This window comes from Sinohyriopsis cumingii, chromosome 11, assembly GCF_028554795.1.
Source record: "Sinohyriopsis cumingii isolate HCF-2022 chromosome 11, ASM2855479v2, whole genome shotgun sequence".
Taxonomy (NCBI): domain Eukaryota; kingdom Metazoa; phylum Mollusca; class Bivalvia; order Unionida; family Unionidae; genus Sinohyriopsis; species Sinohyriopsis cumingii.
This window is the reverse complement of record NC_142971.1, coordinates 57139012-57159848: the sequence shown is the minus strand read 5'-3', so window position 1 is coordinate 57159848 and position 20837 is coordinate 57139012. Positions and strand designations below refer to the sequence as shown.

Genomic DNA, 20837 nt, shown 5'->3' with positions numbered 1-20837 from the left:
ATCTAGCTCTTAGTAAATGAAAATCATGCTGCTCAGACATCCATTATGGCCACTCATATGTTACTGACCCAAATTTTTAGGATGAAGCTGGATCCTCAATCACATAAAATGTAGACTTTGCAGTCTATGAGTTTTCTTTACAAATTTGCCCAATGATTTATTGAAACAGACAGTCTAATGAAGTTGTACTTCGTAGACAAAGCAATGTCTGCCATTACTTCCCCATGACAGATTTATGAAGACGATAATGCAGACACAGCTGTTAAAATCTTCAATTTTTTAAAGCTAGAAAGTGTTTTTCACTGAGTCTATTCTTAAAACACAGATTGCTATTTACATACAAATTAGTATGTTGTCATCATCAAATAATAACTTGAAGAAATCAGGATATGATAACTTGCTTCGGAAATGGTTAATGATGATTCAGCTATTAAAACCATACATGTGAATGTGCAAGTGTTTATCAGTGCATTTGATGCATGCAATACGGGGACGTCCATTAATTATGTCAACAATTTTTAGGCAATTTTTTTTACCCCCACCCCCATGTCAACAACTGTCAGACTTTCAGTGACCCCACATGCAAAGGGGGGGGGGGCATTTGCCTGAAATGAACAAGAGTCTGTTATCAAAGTGTACAATATTTGTAAGGCATTAAGGTTACTGCATCTGGTTGAAGAAGTTGTGTGCTTGTGTAGGCTACATAATTTATTTTATGTATTATGTTAAAGATGACTGTATAATAGTCAAGCTCTCAAGTTTCCTAGGCTCAGTTATCTATCCTTGGAGGGATAGCTCATGGACTTCAATATATATAGCATCTATACATATAACATAGATGCTATTTAATAGAAGTCCATGGATAGCTATACTATTTAGATGTCTATGGCTCAGTGCAGTCTTTGAATTTAGTAACAGCTTCCCTTAAAAATCTGTCTACAGTCTACAATCTACATTGAATAAAAACAAAATATGATGATGCAAGACTATGACATCCTTGGCAAGAGCTCAACCAGTTTAGGATTAAACTGGTGGGCTGTTGACGGGCGAGCGAGTATGTGCCATACCAACGCACTGACAAATTTCCTTTTTTTATTTATTTATTAAATTTATTGTAAAAAAACATTGTTGACGTCAATTTATCTTGAACTCCCCCTCCCCCATGTCAACAATTGTCAAACTTCTTCAACCCCCCTTCCCCCATTTTGTTGACATAATTAATGGACGACCCCTACATTTTCCCTCAGGCTACAGCACAATACTGGAACTACCTGGCTAGGTTGAGGGACATGCAATCTCAAAGCTCATCAGCTATTGTAACTCGGTGAACATTTAAAAAATCACAGTGTTAACTCATTTAACTTTCCAAACAGAAGGCAAAGCTTACATACTTTAGACAAATTAGCCACCCACTTCACCTGGTAGTGTGACCCCTTTGCTGTGGAATTAGTTCTCCTTGTGGGACTTGTGTCCTCTCCAGTTCCTTCTCCAAGCAAGCATGAGACCAGACAAGGACCCACTGTTGACTTGGATAAACTGTCACAGAAGCAAGGGTAACTGATGTGTTCTAACGATTGTAATTAACTGCCACAGAAGCAGGGGTACCGTTTGTGTTCTAACAATTCTATAATATTACCACAGAAGCAGTGATGCTATGTGTTTTAACAGTTGGAATAAATTGCCATAGAAGCAGTGATACCATGTGTGTTCTAACAGTTGTAATGACTTTCCACAGAAGCAGCGTAAACTTGTGTCCTCTAGCAATTGCAGTCATTTACTGTAAAAGCCAGGGTAGTTCATGTTTTGTAACAATTCTAAATTTGCCACAAAAGAAGGGGTAATTTGTAATTTGTAACAATTCTAAATAATTTGCCATGGAAGAAGGGGTAAGTCGTGTTTTGTAAAAATTCTAAATAATTTGCCACAAAAGTTGGGGTAATTCATGTTTTGTAAGAATTCTGAATAATTTGCCACAGAAGAAGGGGTAATTCATGTTTTGTAACAATTCTAAATAATTTGCCACAGAAGAAGGGGTAATTTTTATTTTGTGACAATTCTAAATAATTTGCCACAGAAGAAGGGGTAGCTCATGTTTTGTAACAATTCTAAATAATTTGCCACAGAAGAAGGGGTAGCTTGTGTGTTCTGACAATTTTAATTAAATTGCTTTTACTCTTAGTAGTAATCCATTTCTAGTAAAAAATATTGGTGAAACCTTTTGATTCTTCTTGCAGACAATTTCATAATTATTTTTTCAGACAGTTTTCAGTGTGACATTATTTCCAGTGCAGGTAGCAGCCACATATTATGTGATATTAAACTGTCTACCAATGCCAGGCACATTTGACTGGAACTTTTATGTAGCTCTTGGAATAACAGTACCATATAAACGCAGTGGTAAGTCTATATCTGAAATGTAACTGTTTTGTATTTGTATATATGTTTAGTTTCAATTTGACATTTGTTTGCAGATTATCTCTCTGTATATTAGAAGTTTGTTTAAGAGATTTTGTTATATGACTGCCGTATTATTATTTTCTGTCTGTCCATTTGTCTGTGTAAGGAAGAATCATATTGATTTCTGATCAAAAGGTCAAAGGTTAAGGTTACTTTGACTTAAAGAAGAAAAATGGTTTCCATACAATAACTTGTGTTCTCCACCATCAGCAATTACCAGACTATATGGATGGCTTGAATGTTGAATAATGAATAAAGCTTTGAATAGCAGCAATAAATTACCCATGGCTATTGTTTAGCTTCCTTTTTCTTGCTGTAAAATCATCCGCTTGATATTCATACGTCCTCCCTTTGAGTAAAGAATTGTCAGTAGAACGCAATTCATCATGCAACTCGGTTGTATGATACGTGCAAAAACAAGCACAGCTAGCACATATTTTTCAAGGACATGGATGTGATCAGACATCTGCCAAATACCAGAGAAAATTTGAGTGGTGCAGTGTTTTTTTTAACCGCAATTGTGACCTGGCCTTAAAAATCATTATAATCTAATGGTGTTTTGTTGTCCATTCGTTTTTCCAAATATTTATGTGGTAACCTTTTCTCTTCAGTTTCGGTTCCTCCAGTGATTTGCGGTTACTTTATGTACACCTGCAGGGTTTGGATACATTAGTATCAGAATCATTTTATATCAAGGTACTAGTAAGTCATTTATGCACAGAATAATGACAGTATGCTCACTAGATGCTGTGATTGACTCCACAGGAACCACATCGTATAAGGTATCTATTCTAGATATTTAATTCAACGAGTTGAATTTGTTCACATTGTTATTGTATGTATGCATACTTCATTTTCTTACTAAAAATTGTATAAAACACTGAGAACTCTCTTTCTTATATTGAAAAAGACTGGTAAATTTATGCTGCGGTTTACACGTCTATAGAGGTCATGTAGGTGTACACCATATGCGGGATACATACAAACAAGGTGAGTTCTACTTGTTATTATAAATATTTTAATTTATTTATTATATTAAGGAATAATGTCAACACGGTCTGTGGGAAGGTGTGGCCACAAGAAGTCTTCCTGGGACACAGCCTGGCTGTATTAAATGTTCCAAATGTACAAGAAAAAAAATCATTGTATATTTTGTAAATCGTGATCAGCAGAAAGCTGGAATCTTGCAGACTCCAGCCACACTTATCAGAGAAAGAAGAAGCTTCATTCTCCTTCTTCCTCAAAAATGTCTGGCTTCTCTGTTGCTGAAAATAAGAGGTCTTCTGACCAGAATACCCCTCCCTGCATGTTGCTACATCCATTGTTAAGGAAATACAGTGTGTCACTGCCTCCCACAGAGGTGATTCACTGCTCTCATAACACAGGCGATTCTGAAACCCATGTCCTGCCATCACCTCATCATCCAGTGGAAACCATTTGGAAGGTTAGAGGCATCACTTCTTCCAGGACTGACAGACATTCTTATATCTCTCCAGCTCTTGTCACTCCTTCAGCCACTCACCATCTTTTGCAGTATGTGACTTAGGGCAGAGTGTTCCTATACCCTCTTCACCTCCTAGGGACTTAGTGATGTCTACACACTCTCCAGCTCAGAGTTTCCTCGATGATGCTATCTCCATTGTAGTAGACTCTAATGAGTTTGACATGGAGGAAGCACAAGTGATGCCTGCTCTTACACCTGCTTCCTCATCTTTGTTAGATGTGGAAGAAGAGGTATGGTCTTTTGACATGGTAATAAATGAAGTCTATCGTCTGTTACCCCGTGACATATGCCCCAAACACAGTCCAAAAAGATCCTTTCCAGCCTGAAAGATCTCAGGAGCTCAACCTAATCCAGACCTCATTCTCCTTCCTTATTTTTCTTCGATCGAGGAAATTGCTGTGAGGTTCTCAAGGTTGATCTGTTCCCTCCTCAAGATTGCAGTCCTTGGTCTCTTTATGCCAGCTGTTGGGTACATTCCCCAAAGTGGCCCACGAAACAACCCCAACTTGATACCTGGTGTGGCCAAGGTAGGTATTTCGAGCAGAGCAGAGCCTGTGCATGCCTTTCCATTAAAGATATTGAAACTTTGGAACAGAGAGCCTGACTGCTTGTCACCATAGCTTCTCATGCTGATCTCTTTTCAGCTGTTTCGTTTAGTATGCTGAGGGAAGCATCCTTGAACCAGCCGCCCTTCAATGTGTGCTGGAAGTGGTGGCCAAGACATCTCGGCATGCACTTTCTGTTTCTGTGGCTTTGTCTGCAGAACTTCTTCACGTCTGCCATGTTGTTGCTTTGGACTCTTAAAAGGTGCTTCTTGATTACAGCAAAAACATCCTTAGGGCTGCTCCACTTGAAGCGGAGAGTCTGTTTGTGGAAACATCATTCCTTCTATGGCATCTTAGGACTTGTTTGATCATCAACATAGATCCTTCACATCTACTCCTGGCCCATAGCAATCAGCCAGGAAGTGTGTCAATGTGAATTGGCCTCAAGGGCCTTCTGCTATGTTCTTCAAGCAGACACAGCCTGAATCCAATATGCAACCTCAAACTGAGCCTCTTCCCTCTTGTCTATCTGGCTTCCAGAAACTGAAACACAGACTTGCCCGATGAACCTGGAAAAGAAGGAGGCAGTTTCCACACCCCTCTTCTTTTCCCAAAAGAGAGGGTGGGGTCGAGCATCACAAGCGATGGTTGGGTCCTTTCTATATTGAACAAGGGGTACTGACTCCGTTTTCTGGAACTAGCTCCTCTATCCAGGACCCCCATCTTTCTTCATCAATCCAATCTGGTGAAAATGAGGGAGGAAGTGCACATCTTTTTACAGAAAGGGGCATTATTGAGGGTCATGAACAATCTTCCTAGTCACCAAGAAAAGTGGAAAGTTTTGCATTATGATCGACCTCTCTCCTTTAAACCAATTTCTTCTGGAAGAACCATTTTAGATGGAGACCACCTCCTCAATCCAGAATATACTTTGACCGATTGGGCAGTCTCCGTCCACATTTAGCATGCCTATCTACACATTCCCATATTTCTTCCTCACTGCAAATATCTCCGATTTTGCTTGGATCAGAAATTTTTTCAATTCTGGTCCTACCATTAAGAATTTCTTTAGCACCCAGAGCTTTTACTCAAGTTATGGGAATTGTGGCGGGATACCTCCAGTTACTGGGATTACTGTTTCTCCAGTATTTTGATGACTGGCTGATCAAATCCAGTCCCTTCATCAGGATCTGTACCACTGTTGATCCATGGTAACTCAGTTTGGCCTTTTGCCCAGCCTCAAAAAATCTGAACTCACTCCATTGCAAGACTTTGTTTAAGTGGAGATGAATTTCTTCATAAACCAGAACTTAGTCTGAATTCGACTGGATTGGAATGATTGAATACTGGCCCTGTTAGAAATGCTATGAGCAGTAACTTCTGTGGCTGCTTGACTGTACATCTCCCTTCTGGGAACCTTGAATGTTGTTGCCGATTTGGTTCTGATAGGATGTCTCCATATGTGACCTATACAGTTCCTCCTTCTCACAAGGTGGAAACCTCACAAAGATTCTCAATCATCTGTAATCTTTCTAGGACCAGCATTTCATCACCATTTGCATAGGTGGATGAATTGTGACAGATTCATAATTGTAGTTCCCATGCATGCATCCAAACGCCACTCCTATCTGCTCACTGACATGTATCATTCCAGTTGGGGCACTAATTTAGAACCAGAGGGTATTAGACACTGTCCATTCTACAGGGATATTGGACTCCATACATTTTACAGGGATATTGGACCCCATCCATTCTAGAGGGACATATTGGACTCCATTGTACAGGGATATTGGACCCCATCCATTGTACAGGGATATTGGACCCCATCCATTGTACAGGGACATTGGACCCTGTCCATTCTACAGAGACATTGGACCCAGTCCATTCTACAGGGACATTAGCCCCCATCCTTTCTACAAGGATATTGGACCCCACTCATTCTACAGGGACATTGGACCCTGTCCATTCTAGAGGGACATTGTACCCCACCCATTCTACAGGGACATTGGACACTGTCCATTCTACAGGGATATTGGACCCTGTCCAAATCATTCCTCCACATAAGCAACATAGAAATGAAGGCTGTATACCTAGTGTTGCAAGGGTGCATCAAGAGAGGGGTTGATGTGTCATAGTCTCCTCCGACAACATGTCTGTTGTAGCTTATCTCCGATGCCAAGGAGGTACACATGCCCTTTCTCTTTGTGTGGAAGAAGAACTGGCAGAGCTATCCTCACAGAATGGACTCTTGACCGTTCTGTTACATAGTCCCTGTACTTGCTGTGGGAAAGGCCCCTAGTGGATCTGTTTGCCACCAGCCTCAACAACAGACTTCCATTATTTGTTTCTCCTGTCCTGAATCAAGCAGCTTGGGCAGTTCAGTCTCCAGTGGAATTAGCTGTTCACTTACACATTCCCACCATTCTGACTGATTCCTCAAGTACTGCAAAAAGCTAGAACTTCCACTGCTCAGACCATTCTCATAGCCACTCTCTTGCCTCCGTGCTTCAGCACTCTTCTAGACCTGTTGATTGCTCAACCCAGGTCTCTTCCTCTCAGGAGGGGTCTTCTGTTGCAACATCAGGGATCCCTCCTCTGCAACAACCCACAAATTCTCCACCTTCACACTTGGCTCATCTCAAGCGATCTGTCCACCAAAACAATTTTTCGGGCTGAGTTGCCAGTTGCATCATTCAAGCCAGGAGAGCTTCATCATCCAAGGTCACTGATAGCAGGCGGAGAATCTTCTGTGATTGGTGCATTAGGTAACATGTTGATCCTAGCTTTGTGGCTGCTTTCCTTGTTTCTCTTTGAGAACAAGAAATGCTCTTTATCCACTATCAACGGCTGTAGAGCTGCCATTTCTAACACACTTACATTCTCTCAAAGCATATTAATTGGTTCGGATTTGCACCTTGCCAGTCTTATTAAGTATTTTGAGCTGCAGAGACCTGCCATGTGCTCTCTTATGCCTAGATGGAATCTTTTTTATGTTTTATGGTCATTAACCAAGACCCTCTATGAACCATTGAGTGAGGCTTTTTTTCAGGACCACACTCTCCAGACTCTTTCTACTTGCACTCGCCTCAGCACAATAATGAAGTGAGATTTATGCCTTATTTATAGACACTGGAGTTTTCTGGTTTAATGGGAATTATGATTCTGTTTCCCTTCTTTGTCAACCAGGATTTTTAGCCAAAAATCAGTTACGTTCTGTATCTCCACTGCCAGTAGAAATCACCCGTCTCAGTCAAATGTGTGCTGTGAATGATAAAGATAGGCTTTTATGTCCTGTGAGGGCACTCCATTTCTATCTTAAGGCATCCAAAGGAAAAAAAAAGGGTGGCCGCCACAGTTTCACAATGGATAGTCACCACAATCAAAAGAGCATACCAGTCTCTTTCTGATCAAGGCCTTTCCTTTATTAAACTTAAAGCACATGAGGTTAAAGCTGTTGCTATCTCCTGGACCTACTTTAATCACTCCTCCTTGGAGGACATCCTGAAGGCAGCATTTTGGCATTCCCATTATACTACCTTTTCCTCCTTTTCCTCCTTTTACCTCTGCTCATTATCACAACAAAGCACAGACATAATTTATCTGGATCCCATTGTTATTGCACAACATGTGGCCCCAAAAAATACCAACCTTCAATAACATGGACATCTCCACCAATGGTGAGAATTTTCCATTTTCTCTGTTTATCATTTTAATGGAGCTTCAGCCAGCCCTCCTTACTGACAGATTCAACTCAACAATAGCCATGGATAAGATATTACTGCTATTAAAACATAGCTTTCTGGGAGGTAAAGCTAATTTTGATTATGCATTACTTACCCATGGCTATTGTCAAATGCCCTCCTACCACCTCACTTTGATGCCCTGATGTAGCAACCGGCTATGAAATGGATGAGTTAGCTGTGCTTGTTTTGCACATAATGCCTGAGGGACAAGGGAGTTGCATGAGGAATTGCATTATACTAAAAATTCTTCACTTTAAGGGAGGATGTAGGCACATCAAATGGACGGTACATTGTTTTGACACGAAAAATAAAGCTAAACAATAGCCATGGGCAAGTATTGTATAATTAAAATTAGTTTACCCCCCCAACTACATTTATGATTTCAGGGTCGAAAGGTCTAAGGTTAAGGTCACTGACTAAAAAAGGGAAATGGTGCACAATAATGCTTATAAGTTCTCCATTCATGATAGAGTTACCAAACTATGTGGGTAATTTGTATTTCTTGTGAGGAATAATTCAAGGACAAGGTGCCTGATTGAAAGAAACAAAATGAGTCCCACACAGTAAAATTAGTCCTGCATCACATACCTTAACAGGTTTATGGATAAATTGTGATTGCGGTTCAGAAGAAGTCTTGTCAATTTTGGGGTTAAAGGTCACAGTCACTGACTGTAAGAAAAATGGTTTCCACGCAGTAAGTTGATTTTATAGTTACCACATTTTGTGGATGGCTTGCACTAGGCATAAGGAAGAAGCCTATTGATTTTTAGGTCAAATGGTAAGGTCGCTTTGACTGAAGAAAGAAAAATGTTTCCACACAATGACATTATTTTTACATCACATATCTTGATTATAGTTTGTGGATGGCAAACACTCAGGGAATGAAAAAGCCAATTGATTTGGGGTAAGAAAAAAAAGCAAAGGACAAGTCATTGACTGGAAGAAGAAAATGATATCATTAATTCTACATCACTGACCTAGACCAAACTTCATAGACAGAGTTTATTTAGTGTAATTAAAAAAAAAGCCTATTGATTTTGAGGTCAAAGCAAAAAGTCACTGTGACTGAAGAAGAAAAGTGGTTTCTTTCCACAGATTTCATTTATCCACCTAGCAAACTGTTAAACATGGGGTGGGTAAATAATGTTCCATTAAGGGTACTCTTCTTGCAGAGAGCTAAATTTAATTATTATATAGTGAAATCCCATTTATATTATACTCTAAAATCTGGATAGTAAGCATACATGTCATCTATTTAATTAATGAATACAGCATATATTTATTATGAACTTAAGGATGGTAAATTATATCCAGATACAGTTATGATTTAAAAAAGATCAGGTGAATGGGAATAGAAAGAAACAAGGAAAGTAAAGGAATTATCTGATGTTGTTTCCTCCTTTAAACCAGTCACTTTGGCTATGGATTGGTCAACTTCCATATCCTTTAAGAATGACTCTGATCTACGCAAAGTGACCCTGGTCTTTAAGAAACCACCAGCAGAGTTCAGCTTTACAGAGTTTGAGGTCACTCTGATGCCTTTACCCAATACAGAACAGTGGAGGAAGCAGAGGGTTCAAATTTACATTGTAAGGATGGCACACATTACACCAACACAAACATGTCATCTATTTAATTAATGAATACAGCATATATTTATTATGAACTTAAGGATGGTAAATTATATCCAGATACAGTTATGATTTAAAAAAGATCAGGTGAATGGGAATAGAAAGAAACAAGGAAAGTAAAGGAATTATCTGATGTTGTTTCCTCCTTTAAACCAATCACTTTGGCTATGGATTGGACACACACACAGAAATATGCATGGACACACACACTGAAATATGCATGGACACACACAGAAATATGCTTGGACACACACACAGAAATATGCATGGACACACACACAGAAATATGCATGAGATAACTTGTCTACCTGATATATGGAATCATTCAATGCTAGTATTTAACATTGATTTAAATTTGTTTACAGTTTCATTATTTTCCTTAGCAAATTAACTTTTAATTATTAGTTTGCACCTTGATTTAAGATTTGATTGAAGACTGTAAATTTCAAGTTTCATTGAGGTCTAAAAGGAACAGCTTAAAGAATAGCTTTTCATAATTAGAGAAGATGGGAGTGACTGCATGGTCTCACAATCTATTAGTCAGCAATTCAGTACATGATTTTTAGCAGAATCCCAAATATGTTCTGGTGCACTATAGCTGATACAAAAATAAAGTCAATACAAAAACACTACACAATGATTTTATGCATGCTTTATGCTTGTCTTGTTTTTTAACGTATACTATTTTCATTATTTTCATCTTGGTGTAATTTATTTTTCTAGTTCGAGCATACTTTCAGAGATGTTATACCAGGGCAGTACCTATTACAGGTGAGTCAAAATGAAATCATGCATCTTTTACATTGCCATGTCACATTCCATTCTCAGACTGATAAGCTGTTTTGACACAAACAGTGGTCCCTCATCTAAAACAAATCCCTGATTTCTGGGCTGCCCTCATTAGAACTATTTGCAACAAGTCATTCATGATAGTGAAGCCCTGGGAATGAACTCTTGGGAGGGAAGTCCTTTTTACATTCATGATAGTGAAGCCCTGGGAATGAAGTCATGGGAGGGAAGTCCTTTTTACATTCATGATAGTGAAGCCCTGGGAATGAAGTCATGGGAGGAAAGTTCTTTTTTATCATCTATTTCTTCAACAACTTGTGAAGGATAAAAATACAAACATATAATTTTGAAAATTTGAATCTGTTATCTGTAAAAAAGTATACAGAACATTGACAGTGGATTAAACTTGTTCCAGGTTGTTTCTCATGCAGTCAGCACTAGTGCAGTAATGTAACATTATCGACCCATCCCTGCTTTGGATGCTACTTTGTTTTAACACAGTGTCATAGACTCCAAGTTCAGGGGAATGCGTCTCTCAGTGACATCATGACCACAACATTTTTGTACACTGGTCAACACTGATACATATGGACAGAGAAATTTGTGAAAAATCTTGTCATTATCAGTTGTATGTACCGGAGATAACATACCATGATGGAAATTAGACTAACTCTGTTTCAATCAACAAGTCCTCATAAATATTCTTATTGACTACTCTGACAGGCATTGAAATTCTGCCACACCAGTTATTATCAGCTACTCAACATGTGATATCAGTGTGACTTAACAGCTACTCAACATGTCATATCAGTGTGACTTACAATTACTCAATATGTAATATCAGTGTAATTTACACAGCTACTTAACATATGATATCAGTGTGACTATCAACTACTCTACATGTGATAGCAGTGTGACTTACAGCTGCATAGTATGTGATAGCAGTGTGATTTGCATCAGTAACACTGTTCAGATTAGTGTTTCACATTATAGTTTCATGTGGCACTGTCATTGCTATTGTTCAGACATGGCTAATAGTTATTATAGAATTTGTAGAAAAATACAAATAATGTATACTTCAACCACAAGTAGATGTATATATTACTGATTTTCATTCATATATGTGTGTGTGTGTTTATCTCTCTCTCTCTCTCTCTCTCTCTCTCTATATATATATATATATATATATATATATATATATATATATATATATATATATATATGTGTGTGTGTGTATATATATATATATGTGTGTGTGTGTATATATATATATATATATATATATATATATATATATATATATATATATATATATATATATATATATACAATTATTGATTTCACTCTTATAGCGATATTGATTAATAATGAGTAAATTATGAATCAATGTATCTTGTGGCAGCCATTTGACGATCACGACATATTTCCAGTTCCACATGTCTTGTTGAACGGTGAAGGAGCCACTACACATGGCCTACCCCTCCCAGTTTGCTGAAGAGTCCCTCAAGAACCTCTTTATTCCCTGCAGACCGAATGGTCCCAAAGTGTTGGGCCTCACTGCGAGTAAATCAATACCATCCTTTGAGCAAACATCACCATTGAAAGCAGCATTTGGGTTACACAAAGCGCCCTTAAAATTCTACAACTCGCTGTCACATAAACAGCTACAAACATAATGACTGACCCATCCATGAAGTACACGAGACATGGTTTATAAGCATGAATGCAATGATATATGTTACACATGCTTTCACATGAAATGGCTTTGTTACACATTTAATGATTTGACAACTGCAAGGCAAGATGATTACTGGAAATAACCACATTCTTACATGAATTGGTGTCTGACAAGAATAGTCTGATTGAATTATAAGAACTCATTGAACATTGCTCATCCTTTATGCAATTGCAAAGTATAATTGAATTCAATTTGTGTATACAGTTATAAAACGGTGAACTTGAAAAAGACTGCTTTGTATGATAGCATGACATTGTGTGAGATAGCTGCGGACTATCAGGCAGTAGCTTCCTGTGGGTCAGTGGTTTTTCATTGAAAACCCAGATTATATCCTTCACTAGTTGTACTGGCAACCATGCATAATGTGCTGAAAAATTGCATGAAACCCACAACAACATAAAACTGTCTCCTTTCTTCTAGACATCATATAGACTAATAGAAAATCTGGCAGCATGCACTGTCTATTAAGATGTTTTGTATATGGAAAGTCAGTGGTTGATTGTAAACAGTATCAAGTCATTTGATGATTGTAAACATCAAGTCATTGGAGGATGGTAAAACATTTTGGATAATTTTTTATTATGAGTAAGAAATATGCATATATTTGAGGTGACGTATTTGATGGAAGAATTTTTTTTACAGTTTGGGAGGCTGAATTTTCAATAGAATTTTTATAAGACTTGGTAAATTGGCCTATGTCATCAGCATGTGTGTTGTCAGTGATAATGATTATTGTAGATGGGTTCTGTGATAAGTGAGACCTTTGCACATTATTTAGTTACCTTGCAGACTGATTGACTATTTAGATATAGAGACTATGTTTCTCATTGGCTGTTGAGATATAGAGACTATGTTTCTCATTGGCTGTCTAGATATAGAGACTATGTTTCTCATTGGCTGTTTAGATATACAGACTATGTTTCTCAATGTCTTATCTAGATATAGAGACTATGTTTCTCATTGGCTGTCGAGATATAGAGACTATGTTTCTCATTGGCTGTCTAGATATAGAGACTATGCTTCTCATTGGCTGTTTAGATATACAGACTACGTTTCTCATTGGCTGTTTAGATATACAGACTATGTTTCTCAATGGCTTATCTAGATATAGAGACTATGTTTCTCAATGGCTTATCGAGATATAGAGACTTTGTTTCTCATTGGCTGTCTAGATATAGAGATTATGCTTCTCATTGGCTGTTTAGATATAGAGACTATGTTTCTAATCCAATATGCATTTGATAGAAATGGAATTATGTTGAATACAGTATCCTTGTATGTGACAGAACTGGAATTATGTTGAATACAGTACCCATGTATGTGATGGAACTGAAAATATGTTGGAAACAGTATCCTTACATGTCATAGACTAGGAACAGTAATTATGTTGAGTGTGCTACCCTTGCATGTGAATATATGGAACAGAAGCAGAAATATGTTGAATGTGGTACCCTTTCATTTAATAGAATTGACATCAGACCCTAGATAACAGATGCTAATCAAGTACATTTCTATTGCCTATCTAGACACATTTCTAACGCCTGTCTTGACATGTTTAAAGCATATCTAGACATTACTAAAGCCTATCTAGACATATTAATACCTATTTAGACATGTTTAATGCCTATCTAGACATGCTTAATGCCTATCTAGACATGTTTAATGCCTATTTAGACATGTTTAATGCCTATCTAGACATGCTTAATGCCTATCTAGATATGTATAATGCACATCTATACATGTTTAGTGTCTATCTAGACATTACTAAAGTCTGTTGAGACATGTTTAATGCACATCTAGACATTTCTAATGCCCATCTAGACATGTTTAATGCCCATCTGGACAAGTTTAATTCATGTCTAGACATTTCTAATGCCTGTCTAGACATGTTTAATGCCCATATAAACATGTTTAATGCCCATATGGACATGTTTAATTCATATCTAGGTGTTACTAATGCCTAACTAAACATGTTTAAAGACTATCTGCACATTTTTTAAAGCCGATAATTAGATTCCACATAGAAGCCATTTAAAATCTTTATGTCACTTTATTAAAATCGTTATTTTCTTGTCAGGTGAAACCTGTGGATAACTTCACTGGAGATTGCATATGCAGAAGCCCCAACAATATTTGTCAACAATGTATTACCACAGAGACATTTCCTTTCTTCATATACAATAGTAAGTTTTACTAACCTGTCATGCCTGTGTTTAGTTTCTTTTCTTTTGTGATTCTGTCTTGCCAGCATTAAAATGTTAACTGTATTAGATTTTCCACTTTCACAGAATTCATGCTAAACCTCTCACTAAAATGGCTGATATTACAGTGAGCAGGCATCGAAAGGCACTTCCATGAGAATAGTGTAGAAGTGTCTAAATGCGCTTCCATGATAATTGGGTAGAGGCATCCAAAGGTGCTTCCATTAGAATGGAGTAGAAGTGTCCAAAGGCACTTACATGAGGTAAATGGAAAAATGCTGTTATACCTGGAGTCATGAAATTTAGTGACAGAATGATTCTCATTTAGTGCCAAATCCTTATAAAATTGTAAGTCAGTGTGACCCATATTTCATGTTTCAATCACTTTAATTAATTTTGGTTATTTTAGCCCATGTCCACACATTTTTGGCATGCTAAGTTGTACAAACTATCCTATGTAGAATCATGAAACTGGGGGATAGATTTTGATAATGTCCACCTCCTTTTTACCAAATGAAGTCATTGTGACCTATATTTCATGTTCAGTGGCTTTCTTCAACGTTTGTGCTGAAAGTTAATTTCTCAGGTGTTGTTTATGTTCCAATCATGAAACCTGATAATTATATGCATCTTTTGTTATTACTGTGCCCTTAAAATTAAAGGTCACTGTGACCAATATGTTGTGCTTTACTAGTATGGATTAAATATTTTTGTTTATCATCACATCCATCCTACACCTATATAAATGTTAGTCTTCTCAGAAGCCCATTTCTGACCAGTGCAGTTGGAAGTAGGAATAGATGTTTATTCAGTGGTGCATTCGTGTTTAGAGTTTTAATATAGCTTTAACAATATGAGTCATATCGCTATGATGTCTGCAGTGTGACAGCCAGTAGTGATGTCCCGCACTGGGGCATCGTGATGTAGGCATGGAACATGATGTCCCACCTCGTCACATTATCCTGACACCAGGCTGACCAGAATCTAACACAAACCTCTTAATGCTGATTGCCAAGTAAGGTAGCTGTTAGTACCATTTTTATATGTCTTTGGTATGACTCAGCTGGGGTTCTAACCTGCGACCTCCCACATCCAAAGCAGATGCTCTAAACACTTAGGCCACTTGGGTGGTCTAATATTGATAAAGTATTTATGTGTATGTTTCCAGATATATTAAGTTATTGATAAAGTATTTATGTGTATGTTTCCAGATATATTAAGTTATTGATAAAGTATTTATGTGTATGTTTCCAGATATATTAAGTTATTGATAAAGTATTTAATATTTGTGGATGTTTCCAGATATATTAAGTTATTGATAAAGTATTTATGTACTTCTTTCCAGATATGTTCAGTTCACTTGGCAATATAAAGTATTTTTCATTCAGAGTATAACAGTGTTGTAATAAACATGCTTATATTTTGTGTATATTGATCTTTTTTTAAAACATTCAACAGATGATTTTAGGTAGCTGGATTCAAACAACCAGCTATGTGGTATCTTTTTTGGCATAATAGAGGCCCTGGAAGTTTATTTTGAGGTTCTGGAAAGTTCTGGCATAATTGTGGCCCTGGAAATCTATTTTGAGGTTTTGGAAACCCTATTCAAGATTGAATAAAGATGATAGTTGTTCAGTATTTGAACAACTAAAACAAGTGTTGCAATGGCATTCTGATTAAGACCCAGTGTGTATGAGAGTATTATTGTCCTTGATATTAAGCAAGTTCTTGCACATACTAAATCCTTGATATTAAGCAAGTTCTTGCACATACTGAATCCTTGATATTAAGCAAGTTCTTGCACATGCTAAGAGCTGGATATTAAGCATGTTGTTCCACAAAGTCCTGGATATTAGGCAAGTTCTTGCACATACTAAGACCTGGATATTAGGCAAGTTCTTGCACATACTAAGACCTGGATATTAGGCAAGTTCTTGCACATACTAAGACCTGGATATTAGGCAAGTTCTTGAAACATACTAAGACCTGGATATTAGGCAAGTTTTTGCACAAAGTCCTGTATATTAAGCAAGTTCTTGCACAAAGTCCTGAATATTAGGCAAGTTCTTGCACATACTAAGACCTGGATATTAAGCAAGTTCTTGCACAAAGTCCTGGATATTAGGCAAGTTCTTGCACAGACTAAGACCAGGACATTAGGCAAGTTTTTGTACAAAGTCCTGTATATTAAGCAAGTTCTTGCACAAAGTCCTGGATATTAGGCAAGTTCTTGCACATACTAAGACCTGGATATTAAACAAGTTCTTGCACAAAGACCTGGATATTAGGCAAGTTCTTGCACATACTAAAACCTGCATATTAAGCAAATTCTTGCACAAAGTCCTGGATATTAGGCAAGTTCTTGCACAAAGTCCTGTATATTATGCAAGTTCTTGCACAAAGTCCTGGATATTAGTCAAGATTTTGCATGGACTAAGTCCTGGATATTAGACAAGTTCTTGCACATACTAAGACCTGAATATTAGGCAGGTTCTTGCACAAAGTCCTGTATATTGGGCAAGTATTTGCACAGACTAAGTCCTGGATATTAAACAAGTTCTTCCACCAAGTCCTGTATATTAACCAAGTTATTGCATAGATTAAATGCTGCTTATAATGTGTGTAACATGTTATTTGCTGTGGAATATACATATTTTATTTGTGAAGTAGTTTTGTACTTAAATATTTCAGTTTTGTTTGTTAGCATAGTGCATTTTCATGAAGTATTTTACAAAGACATACACAGTATTGTTGACTTGTGTAATGACTGTGGCAGAGAAAATTTAGATGTGGCCTGGAGATTGCAAAACTGATTTTAAAATTGAGTTTTAAATCGCAGCCAATCAAAAGTGACTGTACAAAAGTTACATCATTTGTGATTGACTTGCACAAAATCTCAGTTCTCAGACTTGAACTCAGGCTCAAGACTTCTATAATCTCCAGCCAGACTTGAATGAAGGATGTGTACTTGTGAAAATCCCATGTGAATTGAAATTTCTGTGCAAAATTGTTTAATCTGTGCAGGTATAATCTCACAAAATATAAGGACTTGAAAAAAGAATAATGCATGCTTTATTTCCATGTTTTGTTAAAAATATAAGGATTGGACAAAAGAATCATGAATGCTTTATTTCCATGTTGTGTTCAAAATATAAGGATTGGACACAAGAATCATGCATGCATGTAGAAAAAGTTTTGATGTTTGGACATTGTTCTTTATCTATCTCAAAAAGTCATTATTGCATTCCTAATTGTATAGCCTGGATGTAAAGCCCATCTGACATGGAGTGGTTTAATCTTTAGTTTCTCTTGAAATATTTTGACCGTAACTTCTAGTAGTATTGCGTATAGTATGATCATTAAGTGTACCTCTTCTGTTTTCTTCTATATTTGTTTCATAATAGGTATTGATTCTCTCACTATGATGTCTACTCCCAGTACTTTATTTTCCACATTTCAAGAATGGTTTGCTTCCTTTTTATATTAATATATGAACTTCACTTTCCCCTTCATGTTCATTACATCTATCTTGTCCATTTTGTGTGTAATGAAAGGGCTGCCATAATGTTTGCAATAATCTGTTTTTTTTTCTGGTGGTATACCTGAGGCATCTAGTTCTTGTGTCCCTTCAGGATATTTACATTCTAGGAATGGTTCTTCATTTGTCTATTTCTTCTGACACATCTGGATATCTACATTTTAGGAATGGTCCTTCATTTGTCTAGTTCTTGTGACACATCAGGATATCTACATTTTAGGAATGGTCCTTCATTTGTCTAGTTTTTGTGACACATAAGGATATCTACATTCTAGGAATGGTCCTTCATTTGTCTAGTTCTTGTGTCCCTTCAGGATATCTACATTCTAGGAATGATCCTTCATTTGACTAGTTCTTGTGACACATCAGAATATTTACATTCTAGGAATGATTCTTCATTAGTTCTTGTGTCCCTTCAGGATATTTACATTCTAGGAATGGTTCTTCATTTGTCTAGTTCTTGTGACACATCAGGATATCTACATTTTAAGAATGGTCCTTCATTTGTCTAGTTCTTGTGACACATCAGGATATCTACATTTTAGGAATGGTCCTTCATTTGTCTAGTTCTTGTGTCCCTTCAGGATATCTACATTCTAGGAATGGTCCTTCATTTGTCTAGTTCTTGTGACACATCAGGATATCTACATTTTAGGAATGGTCCTTCATTTGTCTAGTTCTTGTGACACATCAGGATATCTACATCCTAGGAATGGTCCTTCATTTGTCTAGTTCTTGTGTCCCTTCAGGATATCTACATTCTATGAATGGTCCTTCATATGTCTAGTTCTTGTGACACATCAGGATATCTACATTTTAGGAATGGTCCTTCATTTGTCTAGTTCTTGTGACACATCAGGATATCTACATTCTAGGAATGGTCCTTCATTTGTCTAGTTCTTGTGTCCCTTCAGGATATCTACATTCTAGGAATGATCCTTCATTTGTCTAGTTCTTGTGTCCCATCAGGATATCTACATTCTAGGAATGATCCTTCATTTGACTACTTCTTGTGACACATCAGGATATCTACATTCTAGGAATGAGCCTTCATTAGTTCTTGTGTCATTTCAGGATATTTACATTCTAGGAATTGTCCTTCATTTGTCTAGTTGTTGTGACACATCAGGGTATCTACATTCTAGGAATGGTCCTTCATTTGTCTAGTTCTTGTGACACATCAGGATATCTACATTCTAGGAATGGTCCTTCATTTGTCTAGTTCTTGTGTCCCTTCAGGATATCTACATTCTAGGAATGATCCTTCATTTGTCTAGTTCTTGTGACACATCAGGATATCTACATTTTAGGAATGGTCCTTCATTTGTCTAGTTCTTATGACACATCAGGATATCTACATTCTAGGAATGGTCCTTCATTTGTCTAGTTCTTGTGTCCCTTCAGGATATCTACATTCTAGGAATGATCCTTCATTTGACTAATTCTTGTGACACATGAGGATATCTACATTCTAGGAATGATTCTTGATTAGTTCTTGTGTCCCTTCAGGATATTTACATTCCAGGAATGGTTCTTCATTTGTCTAGTTCTTGTGACACATCAGGATATCTACATTTTAGGAATGGTCCTTCATTTGTCTAGTTCTTGTGACCCATCAGGATATTTACATTCTAGGAATGGTCCTTCATTTGTCTAGTTCTTGTGTCCCTTCAGGATATCTACATTCTAGGAATGATCCTTCATTTGACTAGTTCTTGTGACACATCAGGATATCTACATTCTAGGAATGATTCTTCATTAGTTCTTGTGTCCCTTCAGGATATTACATTCTAGGAATGGTCCTTCATTTGTCTAGTTCTTGTGACACATCAGGATATCTACATTCTAGGAATGATCCTTCATTAGTTCTTGTGTCCCTTCAGGATATTTACATTCTAGGAATGGTCCTTCATTTGTCTAGTTCTTGTGACACATCAGGGTATCTATATTCTAGGAATGGTCCTTCATTTGTCTAGTTCTTGTGTCCCATCAGGATATCTACATTCTAGGAATGATCCTTCATTTGACTACTTCTTGTGACACATCAGGATATCTACATTCTAGGAATGAGCCTTCATTAGTTCTTGTGTCCTTTCAGGATATTTACATTCTAGGAATTGTCCTTCATTTGTCTAGTTGTTGTGACACATCAGGGTATCTACATTCTAGGAATGGTCCTTCATTTGTCTAGTTCTTGTGACACATCAGGATATCTACATTCTAGGAATGGTCCTTCATTTGTCTAGTTCTTGTGTCCCTTCAGGATATCTACATTCTAGGAATGATCCTTCATTTGTCTAGTTCTTGTGACACATCAGGATATCTACATTCTAGGAATGAGCCTTCATTAGTTCTTGTGTCCCTTCAGGATATTTACATTCTAGGAATGGTCCTTCATTTGTCTAGTTCTTGTGACACATCAGGGTATCTACATTCTAGGAATGGTCCTTCATTTGTCTAGTTCTTGTGTCCCATCAGGATATCTACATTCTAGGAATGATCCTTTATTTGACTACTTCTTGTGACACATCAGGATATCTACATTCTAGGAATGAGCCTTCATTAGTTCTTGTGTCCTTTCAGGATATTTACATTCTAGGAATTGTCCTTCATTTGTCTAGTTGTTGTGACACATCAGGGTATCTACATTCTAGGAATGGTCCTTCATTTGTCTAGTTCTTGTGTCCCTTC

General features: G+C 37.2%; 1 protein-coding gene across 1 annotated transcript in view; it reads left to right on the top strand.

Annotated features, from left to right (window-relative positions):
• Positions 1–20837, top strand: part of LOC149788509 (uncharacterized) — a 77495-nt gene that overhangs the window by 28502 nt on the left and 28156 nt on the right. Inside the window, exons 5-8 of the mRNA XM_089974507.1 lie at positions 2259–2397; positions 9660–9838; positions 10604–10651; positions 14485–14590. Of these exons, the coding sequence (XP_089830633.1) occupies positions 2259–2397; positions 9660–9838; positions 10604–10651; positions 14485–14590 (472 nt within the window). The remainder of the gene's footprint in view (positions 1–2258; positions 2398–9659; positions 9839–10603; positions 10652–14484; positions 14591–20837) is intronic.